This window comes from Mytilus californianus, unplaced genomic scaffold (assembly GCF_021869535.1).
Source record: "Mytilus californianus isolate M0D057914Y unplaced genomic scaffold, xbMytCali1.0.p SCAF_4, whole genome shotgun sequence".
Classification (NCBI taxonomy): domain Eukaryota; kingdom Metazoa; phylum Mollusca; class Bivalvia; order Mytilida; family Mytilidae; genus Mytilus; species Mytilus californianus.
The window spans coordinates 49,429,031-49,446,523 of record NW_026262690.1 but is presented as its reverse complement, the minus strand read 5'-3'; the positions used below and the strand labels follow the sequence as shown (position 1 = coordinate 49,446,523).

The 17,493-nt window shown below is 31.1% G+C and overlaps 1 protein-coding gene across 1 annotated transcript in view; it reads right to left on the bottom strand.

Moving 5' to 3' along the window:
- LOC127738198 (cytoglobin-1-like) overlaps nt 1-17,139 on the bottom strand; it is a 56,389-nt gene extending 39,250 nt beyond the window's left edge. The window contains exon 1 of the mRNA XM_052249353.1: nt 16,477-17,139. Coding sequence (XP_052105313.1) covers nt 16,477-16,673 — 197 coding nt within the window. The 5' untranslated portion in view covers nt 16,674-17,139. The remainder of the gene's footprint in view (nt 1-16,476) is intronic.
- Between the last annotated feature and the right edge of the window lie 354 nt (nt 17,140-17,493).

Sequence of the window (17,493 nt, the reverse complement as noted above, 5' to 3'; positions counted from 1 at the left end):
ATCATTTTCTTTTTCTTTTTTTTTCTTATTCATAAGTGACATTCTATTAGGAAATATAATAAAATGTATTTTTAGCGTTATTTAAATCGGGTTAAAAACAGTTTAGCTTCTAAAAGTAAATAATAATTCTAGTAATTTTCACAAAGAAACTATTCTTTTGATGAAAAATTGAAAATTAGTACGCGTGATTTGGTAAATTGATTTTGCTTGAGGTAATTTGTACTTTAAAGAATATTTCTACTGTGCAGAAAGGCGGACAACTCCAACAGTGGGTATAGTGACTGTACCTCGTGCAACTAAAACAATCGTATTTATTTATTGGATCAAACTTGAAAATTATTTATAACTTCATTTGCTTCTTGCACTGAGAACGAAACTTTTGCAAATAAAATCATAAACGTATCTTGAAGTCTCTATGAGTAATAATTATTTCATACAATGTACACAAATTATCAATCGTGCCGTTCTTTGTAAAATTTATACAGCTTGCTCTGCAGTCAAACTAAACGTCAGTTTACCGTCACTAATGATTTAATCAATATTTTGTAGCTCAACAGATACCAAAAAAGTAATGTTCTCAAATCTTGCAGTTCTGTTGTAAATTTGTTTTACATTACAGTTGTTAGTAAATTTGTGGAAGTATAAACTTTAAGGAGCGAACTTTTATCGGTACGGTTGTTGTCGATTTACCAAGAAAGGGACTAATTCATGTTTTTTCAGCTTTATATTTTTACATTTTAGTTAATCGTGTCTTATTAATGCATTTTAGCATGTTTTTCTTTCTTTGAAGTTCTAAGTAACATTTTTTTATCTAGATTAAGCTTCAATAAGACGTACAGTTTGTGCACATTCCCGTACTACAAAGGATGTAATGATCAAACAAACAAATACAATTACAAACTAGAAATGCTGCAATTGGAATTAGTTTCCTATCTCCTGTGTCTTTTCCTTGTATTAAATGTATCTTATAAATTGTGTTTATATTATCTATTTGCTATCTATGTCAAATAAGATTGAGAATGGAAACGGGGAATGCGTCATACAAATTAACATGCTTAAATGTGCTTTAAATTCGTGTTTCAGGACGCCGTAGTAACGGAATTCAATATAGAATAATTTCTGTAAAATCACGCTTTTAAGATATACTGAATTTGGACAATAGTTTTGCGCATTTATGTAGTGACATTAAGTGATCGACCAGGGTTTTTACACCTTTACGTAAAAAGAAAAAAATACGTACAGTATAAAAACTGTATATATAAGTGAAAATGACACGTGAAGCTATCAATTTTGATTGTGTTTAATCAAACAGACTTTAAAAAGATCTACGTAACAGCTGCAAACACTAATGACTAATGAATTGATTTTAAACACATCCATGGTAAAATATATTCCTCTTCTTTAACTTATTGAGTTATAATTACTTCGTGTCGTAATAGGTTTATTCTTTGAGTGCTCATATTGTTTTGAATGCAAACATTTTAATAATATTTGAATATTTCTGTCAGTCTTAAATATAAAGTTAATTATTTTTCATACTTATGAAGAGTAATTTTATCGTTAAAAAATTCAACATTTAATCGAGATAGCATTCAACTGAATTTTAGTGAAGAATTTAAAAAAAAAACGGCAAGCCGTTAGCGCGGATTTGAACATCTCTTCGAAAAATTACTTTAGGAACAATAACTGCACGCGTATTCTACATACTAGTTATTGATTCACAGGGATTCAGTATGGTTAGCAAAAATCTACGTATATGGGATACCACTCAGTTTATTTTATGGTAAAATAGTTAAATAACAAATTAAACTGGCAAAAATAGTTACAAATTATGTGTACAAACGGGAGGGATCACAAAACATTTTGTTCCAGTGGAACATTAGAGTATTATTCTCTTTTACTTTAAATTACAACGTTTTGTTTTTATTCTAGATCATGTTTTTTTTTGTGCATTAACAAAGTTAGATTAAGTGAGATTTAGTGAGGAATTATATTTAAAAAACATTGTATTTAAGGCATTCAGAAGAGAGACTGATTCATATCAGTCTAGAAAGAGATACAAACTAAAAGTAAGGAGATGGGGTATGACTGACAATGAGACAGCAATCTACCAGAGTCCAAATGACCAAGATATAAGCAATTAAAGGTCACGTACGGACCTGATTTATACAATACAATTTACGAAAAACAAATATGACAGACATGAACGAAGTTGAACAACAACCACTAAATTACAGGCTCCAATCTTGGGACAGTTACATAAAGAATGTGGCGTGGTTAAACATGATTTAAAGCGCCCAACCCTCCCTTAATCTGGGTCAGTGGTGTACATGTACCAGTACAACATTAGAAAAAAACTGTAAAAGTCACCTCTAAATGTCTTAGCTTCTACAGATCGGTATACGGAACACAATGAAAACATCTAACATAAAAACTAAAGACACAAATGTTTCATTTAGACTTCATAAAGGAGATTCCTATTTTTTTCAGGTTTAATGGAAGAAAAAAAATCAAGAAAAACCCAAAATTGAATTAATTGAATACTAGAAAAATTACTCAAAAGCAGTTTAGTAATATTGAAAACGCTTTTTTTTTGCAATATTATAAGTTGTGTAAAGCTCTATTTGGCCTTGAGAATAATCAACTTTGTCTTTCAGAGGACAAAGATTCTGGATTTCGAATCTGAGAACAACATGCAAACATAAAATTTCTATAAAAACTTGTGTCGATGGCACATAATCCCTAGAACTGATCATGCATGTATATTGTGTAATGTGTTGATGATGAATATCATAAATTCATATTTATTATTTGTTATAACATAAGTATTACTTAACCGAGAAAGAAATACATTCCGAAATATTATATTACAAACCAATCTGTACTATAAATGGAAAAACTGCTGCCATTATTTCACTGTCAGTTGTAACATAACTTATCTATAATTATCAAGAAACTGTCAATACCCATCTGGATAGATACCTGAACAGTTTTGTAATCTTTATACTATTGTTATTAGTTTCCTGTCTTTTCTGTATGATTTGTATTTATCCTTATGTTACATATAATTTGTGTTTGAATGCAAAAAAAAAAAGGAAAAAGAATTGAAATGAAAATACAACCTGTATAACATTTACATCAGTGTTATTTCCTGTATTTTTCAATCAAACTGACACACGCAAATAATGTGGACAAGTCTTTTTATTTAATACAATAAAAAATAACTCTAAGATAGTCGTAAGTACCTCTGAGTATTGTTTTTCGGTGGGAATAGTATCATGCCCTTAAACGAGTCACGAACCAAGCACAGCCCGGTGTGTCCCGCTTTCACTCTTTAAAAGTTTGCATACATGAAGCAAACAATTCTTCTCAGAAGAATATACATGTATATATTGTGTTAACACGTTTTCATAACAGACGAAAAAAAACCTACAAAGAATAATATTGTGTGGAGCGATTTCGAAAGTATTCATTCTATCACAATGAAAGCTGAAGGAGATTTCGCGTTGGCAAACTGTTCTCATATGTATAAATAATTAAGTCTTGTTTGTTATTGGAAATTATGAAAAATTCATGTAATAAAATATCCAAGTTGAATTCACATGTATAAAAGGATTCGGGCAGATTGTGTTTACAAGTCAATATGAACAGTATAAAACTTCACGATTTAAATCTTCTCACATGGAGAAATAAAAATGTATTTTGTGTGTTATTGGGAAGTTAAAGTAAACCAATATGAAATAAACATGGTATAAAGCGAAATCAAGTTTTATTCAATTCCATTTTTAAAAAGAGTAGTCGATTTTGCCTTAACTGATTGTTAAGAACATTCAGATACTGGAATAAAGAAAAATATAATTTTCATGTACTAGTTATTATAAGTGAGTGAGCTATGAGGTTAACGAGATGAGATATGTGTATAAATCTGCCATATACTACAACTAATTCCATTAAAGCAAATTAAAACTAGAAGTTGATTAATATACTTTCCTGGAGCGCTTTATATACTACACATTTTATGATAGTGTTTGCACCTAATGCTTTCATTTCTCGTCTACATGTTTTCGTTAGTAGATGCTTCTCGATAGCTTTTTGTATTTCTTTCTTTGTACTCAAATGTACAAATTCTAGTACGCAGTAGCGTCCTTGTGAAATGGTGACGTTAAATCCGAGGTCTTGTATGTGTGGAGGTTGCCACACCTTCTACACGTTAAAGAACACTTTACATCACTGTTCATCTTTGGGACCACTTCGCGGTCCGCGTTTTAGCCATATCGATTCTATTAAAAAAACACACTATACATTTAAGCGTACATTTTAGAGTTTAGGATAACACAATCGTTTTTTTCCGGTTTTTAAAGCTCGTTAAATGATTTTTTTTTATTTTCCTACAATGTACAAATATTGTATATATTATGTCCTATCTGTAAAACAAGGAAGTAAACGATATATTAGACACAGCATCACATTCTTATTTATTAATGGAAACAAAGTTGACCTTCTACTGGACCGGAATTTCACATTGGAAAATGAATTAAATGAGATTTAGAGCATTGATAAATTATTCACTGTCAAGCTTTCTACGTAATTTCATTTTATGAACATTCCCAGTTCATTGAACTTATAGCACAAACCAATAAGATCACCAATTATTGTATAAAACATTTTATAGTAACTTTATGCAAAATCGGTTTACTGAAACAATATGGAAAATTTGAACAACTATTAAAATACTCTCGAATATGCATCTTATATTCTGCATCCAATAAATATTAAAGTAAAAATATTTGTTTTTTTTTTGACAAGTGCTCTTTCAATCGTTCAGGAACCTGCTATTAAATATCATTAAATATTGAGACAAAGCAGTGTCTGTCAGTAAAAGTGCTTATTTCTTTACTGACTTTTATTGTATGTTCTTTATGTATATTTTGTTATTCGACAGAAACAAAAAATAGTTGGATATAAAAATTCTATTTCACCCCTCCAAATATTCACATGCCTGAATCAAGCCTGGAACCTTTTCAGTGATTGTCTTTATGTATGTCTCAATGTTTTTGTAATTTAGGGAATTCGGTGTTAATGACAAATCCTTGAAAGTCTCCGTTTAAATTTACTTTAAATTTTGTTTTAACTCTTGATGATTTAGAGCTTGAAATATGTTAACACAGTATAAAAATAAGGAGATGTGGTATGATTGCCAATGTGACAACTATCCACCAATGTTCAAATGAAGTGGATGTAGGCACTTATAGGCAACCGTATGGCTTTCAACAATGAAAAAAACCCTGTTGTTGACTCTGTATGTTTTTTTCCATATTTTTTTGGCTATTTGCTTCCTCATTGATGTATACCTAGTTCCTAAAAAAATAAGAAGACATGGTATGATTGCCAATGGGACAACACTGTTACTTTCTACCAGAGACCAAATGACATAGATTTTAACAACTATATGTCACCGTACAATGATGAGCAAACCCCATACTGCAAAGTAAGTTATATAAGGCCCCGCAATGACAAATGTAAAACAATCAAAACGAGAAAACTAACTGATTTATGTACAAAACAATAAACCAAAAACAAATATGATATATAGCAACACACTACAATCACGGTTTGCCTTAAGTAACTGTAAGCGTTCTATGACGCGGCATTATTCAGTACTGTTTTACTCTTGTGTATTTGTCGTCTTGGTTATCGATAAAATAGAGTTTATCAACTTTTTTCTGAACTGATTTTATTCTACGCTCAACTCTACAACCTTTGTTATTCGACTGATCAAAATTTTAGGGGATGGAGTTAACAATCACAAAAACTTGTTTCAACCAATATGGCGATCTCTCGTCAGGACATCGTCAGATGTTGTCTTAAAGTTGTATCTCCTCATTTTTGACATTTATAGAGTACACCATGCATATTTAATGTATTTTGGTTTATTTTGAAGTTGGTTGATGTTTCATTGCTTTAATCCACATTTCCTTTGATTCTGTTATATTTAAATTAGGCGAGCTGCTGTGGTAGTTACATTTAAACGCCATCTTGCACGATATAATCTAACAAAAAACTACAACAAATATCTGATAATGCTTGGCTATGACGAAATAAAACCAGACGGAACATATGACTACAGTATCCCACCAGATTGTGTTAATATAATCAACCCGTTGTTGTCTTATTCAAATGTTCGTCAATAATTACGTAGCAATCAAATATATAGCAAACAGATGGTAAAATATCTATCCCAAGGACAATAATATATACGTCTTGTCGATTCTATAAAGATTATTTAAAAAGATACACATATTATAGCATATTTCAAACGTTGCTCAACGAATTAACCAGGACTTTTAGAAAACAATTTGAATAGTTACATTTGTGATAACTAGAAGAAAATAGATTAGATGCCATACAAATGAATTGAAGTTTCGTGATTTCAGTTTCAATATTGGTACTGTTGATGTCATTACCGCTTTGTCAGTGAAACCAGAGAAAATTGTCGACATAGTTTGAATCAAATATCAGTCCAAGTTATTTTCAATATGGAAGTATTATCTAGACAATGCTTCTATGGTTTCAGATATCGGCGATAGTAACAACCAAAGAAATTTGACGGTGCTAACATTTTATCTGACAAATATAGACTTTTGATTCTTGTAATTTTGTACTAATCACAAGAAACGTGATTACTACACTGATGTTTTAGACTGGGGGACATGGTTTATTTTTATTATGAAACTAATATTTTTGAATGGAAGAATAACATTAACGGAACCAATTTTACCGCACCAGATGCGCATCTTCAGTGATGCTCAATGCCAAATATATTGAAAATCAAAAACTTATTAAACATGTGATGAGCTTTGAAATAAAATAAAGACAAAACGTATAGCCTAAAACTGGGTAAGGAATCAGAGCTATGCATGAGATAGAGATATATTCCTTAATTCAAATGATTTCCAAAATTGTTTACAGCACATATGGTTTATTTATTATTTAAAAGTGGATTTTATCTCCTTATTTGATATGTACACTAGCTTACAGTAGCTGCGAGTACTCTAAGATCGATACTTGGTGTCTTTTGGTTTTGTCTGTCCTTAGTACCGATATGATTATATCTTTTCAACTGATTGTATAGTTTGTGTTATAGTTTCCATTGTTCAGTTTAGAAGGAATGATGTCACACTCTTTATCTGCATGTCCGAAGCAAGGCACCTGTAGTACCACATTTCCTTAATTTTATATTGAGGTGGTTTAATCTAACCACACATACATTTTTTCCGTCCGTAGTAAAACTACGTTTTGTGTTCTTTTATTCGTCGGTTTTAAGAGCTCTAAAGAGCTCATATTCTATATTAATATATGCATGTATTATTATCCGACTTAAATAAATATAACTTACATACTTATTAATTCAAGGTTTAAATATATGACAATAAAGGGCAACCTTACAAGTATTATTTTCTGTGTGTTATGGAAATGATACATTCTATCGAATGGCACTATGATTTACATATTGCTGAAAAAATTACTAAAATTACATATTTGTGTCGACGTAGAGATGGATTCATTCGAATTATACACTTCCACTAATGTTTATTTGATGAATTCAAAGAAAATGGATGAACATTTCAACTTTTTCTTTCGTATCTAAAGACGTCTTGTTTCGTACTTGGTGATTATGTATAATGCCATACATATGTTTCGGTTGGTAAATGGATCTAAAACTTATAGACTTGTCACTTCACACAATAATTAAATAACGTTTCTGATGTGCTACGATGTAGTATCACCTGCTATGTATCTTTCTTTGATTAACTTTTTCCCTGCAATTTTTTTCCCGACATAAACAGTTTGTACAAATTATCATGTTGTGTTTTTCTTGTAAAGGTTATCCTTTTAACTTTAGTAGTTAGCTTTTTGATATACATAGTAACACAAGAAACACCACCTCTTTGCAGGCCCAGTTTCCGTTCATTTCAAATTATTTATATTAAAAATGATTTTCTAAAAGGTAATCTAAACATAATGAAGATAACTGGTCTTTTAGTCAGAGGTTTGAAATTCCACTAAAAACAGTCTAAAATCTAATGTCAAAAATTAACATTTTCTTTAAAGTCACGGTTCAGGAAAGAAACAAGTCATTATGGATTTTTTTTAACATTCTTTCTTTTTCCTTTTCCTTGAAGACCTCCAGTAAGCTTTAATTTTCAAAATTTTCAACTTTTAGAAGAACATATATTTTTTTTGTTGGGAAATGAAAAAAATAAATTTACCAAATTTGATTTCCTTGTCATATATGTAAGCACTGTAAAAATTTCTGACCAATCTTCGAATGAAGGAAGAGGTATATTTAAAGCCATTAGTTGGTCCCAGTTATTGCAAAAATAGTAATTCTTCGAGCTTATCAAAATTCTGTACATTTTTTGATAAATGAAAAGAATGGTATAATCTATATACTTTAGTGCAGAAAGTTCACTTTTGATGCCATTGCGATGTCATAAATATGTCGAAGTGCTTTATCTGACACAAAATTACCATTTTACATATACAATGTACTACATGAAGGCTAATTAGATATAAAATAAAATAAGAAGATGTGGTATGATTGGCAATGCGACAACTATCAACCATGATAGATCAAATGACGGGATGTTAACAACTATATATATAGATCACCCTACAACTTTCATCAATAATCAAAACCCATACTGCATAGCAAGCCATAAAAGGCCTCGACATGACATCAAACGAGTAAACCAACGGCCTGGTTTATGAACAAAACAACAAACGAAAAACAAATATGATACACAGCAACAAACGACAACAGGCACATACGCCGTTCATACACAAAGACATTTTTACCCACATTGGCATCTTTCATTGATTGATTGATTGATTTATGATTGCTTTACGCCGCATTAGCACAAAATATCTTTGAATAAAGCAATTTTTATCCAAATATCTTTTTGTTACAGCCTTGACGATATCTAAATATTGATGGCATGGTCTTCCAATAAAGCTATATTGGCAGTTTTTGCAGTTAAAGCTTTTCTGCACATATGCAAGAAAAAATAACAAAATTGAGGTCTTATGGACATCTGAAGGGCGTCATTATAATATGAAAAGGTTATAATCAGTTTCTACAACGGTTGTCAGTTGTTCGTTCCAAAATTGTTTGTAAATTGAACTACATGTTACATTTGTACCCTTGCATTCTCACCCTTTACCCGTAAATATAAATCATAAACATTTTTTTTTTAAATCGTAAAATGGTAGTCTTTGATCCAAAATTTTGAGTAAGAGCAAGATCTTTTACTGCAGTAAAGAAGATTTAATTAAACAAATAGAAGAGAGAAGATTCTTTAGTTCTAACCGGGTTTTAGGGGTTCGTGTTTCCCATGCAGTAGGAAGTGTTTTCTATGTGGGCTGTTTGTCTTTTTGTCTCTTTTCATTTTTTTTTGTATGGTGTTAGTCTTTTCTCTCTTTTGATCGACGAAGGCAAACCATATATGGTTTAGTTTGGGGCTATATTTTCCCCATCGAAAGCCCAATGTTTATTTTTGTGAGTTTTAAGTAGTCCTTTATTTCACAATCATCGTTGTACAAGGTTCAGTAAATAACTGTCAAAATCAGGTTCAACAATAAAAGCGTTTCTTTGATATGCTAACTGAATTTGCTTTAGTACTTCCTTGAAGTTTTGTTTTATCTACATACGTCTCATTTCTTTACCAACACTTTTTAAAATGCTTTTGTAAAGACGTTTTGGGTTGTTGATATTGATTCTCTGATCAATTAATATTTTTTACAGACATCAAATAAAAGCTCTTTCCGATCTATTTCCTAACAATTTTACTACAAAATAACATCATGTCTGGAAAAGGTTATATTCTCAAATATTGTTTCACTTTCTAATTAACGCGAAATCAATTTCCGATGTGAAGATTATCTTCTCTAATTTAAAGATAAATGTAATATTTAGGATGAACTTATTACATCGTACAATATACACTGTTAAGCTGACAAAGAAATTGCTCTTTTCTTTCGAAAATTAAGCACTTGTATTCAATTATTTAGAACTGGGATTCGTTTATAATGTGCACTGTAATAGACGGAAATTCTCCAAGATATTCTGTACAAGAGGAATTTAATCCAGGAGTAAACTTTGTCTTGAATCTTGCAGTATTTTGGCTGGTTACTGGAACGCAACAGTCTAGCGATATGAACGGATAATCACGCAATTTAGATATCGATTTCATTCTTATATTATATATAAAGGAATGAAACAACGGTCACTGAATAATTTTATTGGGAAGACCTTCAGTGCTTAACTGACCATTCTGCAATTTAATATAAGAAATCGTTTAGATAATGCCACTTTTGTGAGCCATTACCAATATAATCGAATTCATTGCTTAATATACTAGGAGGATCTTCAATCTGATGTTAAAGTAAATATTGATATAATTAAACTCTGTAGCCTTGAATCAATAATTTAGATGATTGTATACAGTCTAAAACACTTTCGACATTGCGATTTGTCATTTGTACCTTAAATATTTATCACCAGGTTTTTTCGTTTAATGAATAACAAATGCATTTGATTAAAATCTATGAATGCTACTTTCTCTTTTCAATTTGTTTTTACTGTAGTCAAATTCATATTTCCCAATATTTTACGTACGCGCAAGATGCTGCCAATTTAACTCAATATTAATAAATATAATAGCATACACGTATAATTATAAATATATGTATATTCGAATAATAAGACAATGAGACTTGCCGTTAAATCACCAGTTCTTATATAAAACGAATACAAATTCATGAATGCAGAGAAATATTATACTATACTCGACTACTGAGTTGACGATTTCGGCTATCTTAACCTATTTGCAGATCTTATTTTGTTGATCATCTTTACCATTTTAAAAAGATTCTCTCTATCTGCTATAGTTTCAGAAAGAAAGGTTACATTTAAAAGTTGCTCTCTATCAAGCAGTTTTTAAGATAGTAAGTAAACAAAACACTGCAAAATTTGCTGAAAATGGACATATCAGGGGGAATAACTCTAAAACTAGATTTTGCTGACAATTCCATAGGAGATGGACTTTGAATTTTAACCCTTGTCACTTTTGCTATATAACTGTTTTTTTTTTTTTTTTTTTTTTTTTTTTTTAGATATAGGCCAAAAACTGAAGGCTTAACCCTATGTTCTATTTAAAGCAACAGTTGCCATGTTTGTTGATGGATACAAATTTTATACTCAGTCTAGATACCCTAATAAACATTCAGGGAAAGTTTGGTAACATTTGGCGCAGTAGTTTCAAATAAAATGTATGACGACGACGGACACCAAGTGATGGCAATAGCTGCTGAGCTAATTAAAACAAACAAAATAACACATACATGCATATATTCATATTCATAAAAATGGAAAACCAGAGGCTCTCAAGAGCCTGTGTCGCTCACCTGTATCTACTGTCGTTTTAGAAATCATGTTTGATAAGGTTAAAATCAAAATAATTAGTATTAGATACCCTCATAATGATTGAGGCAAAGTTTGATTTAATTTGACCCAGTAGTTAAAGCAGAAGATTATTGAAAAAAGTTTACAAAAATTACCAAAAAATTGCAGAAAATGACTCCAATAAGATGTCAATTGACGATTTTGGTCATGTTGACTTATTTGTAGATCTTACTTTGCTGAACATTATTGCTGTTTACAGTTTATCTCTATCTAAAATAATATTCAAAATAACCAAAAACTGCAAAATTTCCTTAAAATAACCAGGACAGCAACCCAACAACGAATTGTATGATTTGTCTGAAAGTTTAATTGGCAGATAGATCTAACCTTGATGAACATTTTAACCCCAAGTCAGATTGCTCTTAATGCTTTAGTTTCAGAGATATAAGCAAAAAACTGTATTTACCCCTATGTTCTATTTTTAGCCATATCGGCCATGTTGCGGGGTCATCGGACACATTATTTAAACTAGATACCCTATGATTGTGGCCAAGTTAAGTAAAATTTGTCTCAGTAGTTTCAGAGGAGAATATTTTTGTAAAAGATACAAAACTTTACGAAAAATTGACTTTAAAGGGCAATAACTCCTTAAGGGGTCAATTGACAATTTTAGTCATGTTGACTTATTTGTAGATCTTACTTTGTTGAACATTATTGCTGTTTACAGTTTATCTCTATCTATAATAATATTCAAAATAATAACCAAAAACTGCAAAATTTCCTTAAAATTACCAATTCGGGGGGCAGCAACCCAACAACGGGTTGTCTGATTCGTCGAAAATTTCAGTGCAGATAGAACTTAATCTGATGAACATTTTCAACCACATGTAAGGTTTGCTTTAAATGCTTTAGTTTCAGAGATAAAAGCCAAAAACTGCATTTTACCCCTATGTTTTATTTTTAGCCATGTCGGCCATGTTGGTAGGCAGGCGGGGTCATCGGACACATTTTTTAAACTGGATACCCTAATGATGATTGTGGCCAAGTTTGGTAAAATTTGTCTCACAAGTTTCAGAGGAGAAGATTTTTGTAAAAGTTAACGACGACGGACGACGACGACGGACGACGGACGACGACGACGGACGACGGACGACGGACGCCAAGTGATGAGAAAAGGGCCAGGTGAGCTAAAAATGAATATACTCTTGCCCCTCATTGTATTTTTTAAACTGGTGACTTCAGGTCAACTGTTTAGACCATAGGGATATGAGATACAAATGTAAGAATATCAATCGATATCGAGATATTAGAAAAACATAATGTGTGTGTTTACTGATAAAATAATCGGCTGGCCAAGTTTAATTCAAAACAATCAATGGCTTTGTGAATAATTTTGATATCAATTTTTTTGAATTTCACTTTTGAAAACATATTTCTTTACCCTGTACAGTTATCCGATTTTTTTCAATTAGTTTAATGACCAGAAGGTACTAAACATCCCATGAATATGTTTAGATGTCTTTAAACTATGAGATTGAATAATTGATTGTGATCCCTCGTGTAATTCCAAATTACCATTATATATATTGTGCTTCTAATTAAAATGATTAGATAAAATAGATTAAAATCATTATCGCTTTTTTCCCCTTGCATATTCAATTTGTGGCGGATGTTATCCCTCTCCTCTTTGCATTGTTGCATACAGGTAGCAGAAGTCAAATCGTTTAGTGGCTGTGGCACCTGCAGCTGTCTAATTTTGTTTTTGTATAGATTGTTTACAGAGTTGATACCGGTTAATTTCCTTCATTCTCCGATAAATTGTGTGTTCAAGTCAATGGAGATGAAATAGGAAAATAAAGCAACATACAAAAATTTGCTTCCGCAAATTTGCAGATTTAACATTGTTGTGCTGATATTTAGAGTAATTATGAATATAATATGTGTTATCAGCCGTGTACCACCTTCATGGATCTGTCGTAGAGTTGTCATTTGTTTAGAAGTACTTATCAAATATATATTATATATATACAATTCTAAATTGAAAACAACGTTCAAACCTATGATTGCGTTGGATAAAAACCGAAATTTTTATACGTGTGCATGCAAAACAAATTTCTTGGTAGAGGGGTCTAAATACAAAAAACAAATTTCTTGGTAGAGGGGTCTAAATACAGAACAAACAACAGTTTCCAAAAGACCAAAAAAGTGAAAAAGTATATTTATTTTAACAAAACGCATTTGACTAGCAGGTCGAACAACGGATGTTCTTAAACCCTGCTGACTGCCATTAGCGATTGCCAAATAAACGGATCACCAGATGTAACAAAATGGATCTTAACTATTAATTATTAATATATATATATATATAGAGAGAGAGAGAGAGAGAGAGAGAGAGATGAGGCAAATTATTTCTTGACTTTTATATCGAAAAGAAAATAATATTTTAAATGTATTCACAGATTCTTCATGTGAACGAATATTCATTTTCTGCTTTAAGATTTCTTATCGATTGATACATTTCGTGTTTTATCTACAGATACGTGAATTGAACAGTTACGTTTTTTATACTTTAATGAGGCAATGATGAGGAATATCATAAACAAATTATGTTATCAGTTCACTACACTTACACGATTTTTGATTACTTCAAGTTCAGTAGCTTTATAAATGCTAACTTAGTAACCTTATGAAAATACACTGATAAGAAAAATTGAAGAGATTGAGACATGCCGTTAATCGAGAAAAGGGATAAACAGGGCAAAACAAAACAAAACAAAACAAACGAAAGTAAAGGGAAAAACACAATCAATAAAAAATTACACGATCACTTAATTTGAAAATGATATAGAAAAGAGTAGATTGTACAGTTTCTGCACCACATACGTTTGCTGTTACAGTTTACTAGCTAACATGAAACGTCCTGTACATTTTTTTTTTCGGTAGATAATAAAGTAATTGGTGTCTAAATTGCGTTTAATTGCAGATAACAAAATTGATAATTTTGCTATTATGTTAAATTATCATCGTATTTTCAATATAACACGACGGTAAATTTCCCTTGTCTAAGAGTTATCTATTAGGGGCATTAGCTGTCAAATGTAGTTCACCGAGTTGACTAAATGTCCCATACTAGTATTTGATTTATAATATACTAAAACGCGTATCCAAGTTACAAAAAGTCCAAAGAAATAGTCAGCTATGTCTGGACTCGTTATAATGTATCAGCATTACATGCGTATTTTAGACTAGTCTTTACACCATCTAAATAATCATTGAGATGACATACGAAGACTACCGATGGTATTTACTGTAATATGACACGATATAAACAAAAAAATAAATAAACAGACAAGCATGTGCAATCGTATAATGACATTTATTCTAGATCTTTTTAATTTCATATCATAGATAAAACTATATGTAAAATATCGTTTTCACTGTATAAGGAGGCTTTTTATAGGTCGAATAAGTCTTCTTCATGTTTCATTCTTAGTATACCAGCTTAGTCCTAAATGGTTTAACTCTTCAATATGTGACATCTAACACAAAGTGTGTCCTTTTCGTGACTGTACGCTGCCCGCGTAACAATGCTAACGTCTTCTGAAATCTATATGCAATGTATAAATGGCCTAATATTGGTCAATCTATAACCAAAATTAACAGAATCATTTTCACGTGGAGGTACCAAATCAGGTACCTTGTCAGTATTTGTCTTATGTCGTATGAAGAATTGAGATTATTAATTAAATGGCAGATCTTTGATTGTTTCTTTTAAATGTATTCCAAAAAATTATAGATTTTGAATGATTTAGAGCTTGATATATTACTGTCTATTGTTGGAGACTGCATGTATGTTGCCCTCAATATGGCCTTTTGTTGTTTGTTGCTGTGTCACATATCATTTTATTCATATTAAGAAAGTGGCAGTAAAAGAAATGGTACTTAGTATAAAAATCAGGAGATGGTGTCCATCAAACAACTTCCCATAAACAAAATGACAAACATGTGAAATCAGGAGATGTGGTCAACAAACAACTTCCCATAAACAAAACAGACCAATATGTGAACAATAAAGGCTCCATATTCCGTTTTATTCAAATGTATACATGTGACGTAATACTAATAAAAGCAATATGCTGTCACTTGTTCATTTTCATAATCAAACAAAACTGAAGTGTAATATAGTCACAATGGTACGTTTATGGGATGCAAAGCAAGATCGTATTGATCGGGGTTATTTAAGACTATAGGAGGACCTTGGATAGTTATCAAGCAATCATCCACATAGCAACTATTGGCCATTTTCATCAATTGCAAAAAACCTGTATACCTGCTACATTGTAATTATGAACGAAACGTGCAATTGAATGGCAGTAATTACTACTTTTTTGCTGATGATCGACTCAAGTGCGAGAGTAAATATCTGTGTAAATATGCGATTCATCTACATGCAGGTTTTAACGCAATTCTATTTATGAATGAAATCTTTCGTATAAACCTCTATCAAGGTTGACCCAAAACTTTGCAAGATGTAATTCTGTTTCACCATCGATAGGAGGTCGAGGGATCTTGCGGTATAATCATTATAGTTGTAAAGCTAATTATATAGCAATTAAGCTAAATATATTGATAATGCTATAACGCTTTCTTCTGGAATGTGAAAACATTTAAGGTTTCAGGGCAATCTTCAAAAGAATACCTAATAGTTTTCGTTTGGAAATGTTTCATCAATCTCATTTACCCTTTTCTATTTATAGAGATAATGTAAAGGTCATGTTTTTTTATTCAAATCACGTAGTATAAAACATTATATCGATTAAAATTACACTGAAACATAGAATTACCAACAAACTTAAACTCGGTAACATCTCTCTTACGAGCAGTACCATTTAGATCCGTTTGTCATCCAAGACATTTACTCTATTGTTTTACAAGACCAATATACTGAACAAGTAGAAGAAACAAATAGACCAAGTAAATAATAGAACTATTTATAAAAGCATGAACCTTACCTGATAAACATTTCCACCCCTGTTTCTTCTATGTTTCGCTTTATTCCTTTCCATGACTGCTTTAATTTAAACACTTGTCTTGCATTTAAGGGTAAACGGGGGTCAACATGAGGGACCCCATTGCCTTCGTTCAGCAAATCCAAATGAACTGGCGATCCTTGTTCACTACTGTCCGGTTTCGTTTGACGACAACCCATTTTATTTTTTACTAAAACATGTAGATATTCCTAATCATTTCAAACTCAACAAACTTTTCAGAAAAAAACCCAATATTCCACAGCATATAATATTTGATATTATTATGGATTTTTAAATTTTTTTCTTTCCTTTTTCAAAGAGTTTTATGTAAATATAATTTAACACAAATTCCTCGAGACGATATGTGTCATTTAATGAAATGTCCAATTAATTTCAGAAATAATCTATAAACACTATAAACGTTATGAAAATGCTTCTTACAGCTAAACCGTTTTTGTCACACTAAACTCCACAACCTTGCTGGTGAATGTAATCTGCCGATCAATATAAATGAATGATAACCAAGTGTGTGTGTGTGATTCGGTGGCTGGAAATTGCTTTTGTTCCCGTAGTTAAACTATTTCGGCAGATAAATCAACAAATTATTTTATGCCGAGTGCGTTAGTAGATATTTATTTAACTAATAAAATAACCAGATCAATTAACGTACAAACTTTGTTCGTTTGTCAGTAAAACAATCAAAGAATTTTTAGCATTCAAAGTTTAGTTTCTGCAATAAATTGTATCTTTGAAGTCACATTAGCAATATAATCAATCAATATTTTATTGTCCAGAACAATAATTCAACTTTAGAAAAAGTTCGTATACCGATCGCTCTAATAACATTATAATGTGTTATCAAATTAGGCTAAATAATATTTGCATTTATAACATATAATTCAGCTGATGAAACCGTTAAAGCATGGTCATCCAATTGATGTTCTACAAATGTTGAACTGTACAGCGCAAAATTATTAAACTGCCAGATTCTAATAAGAT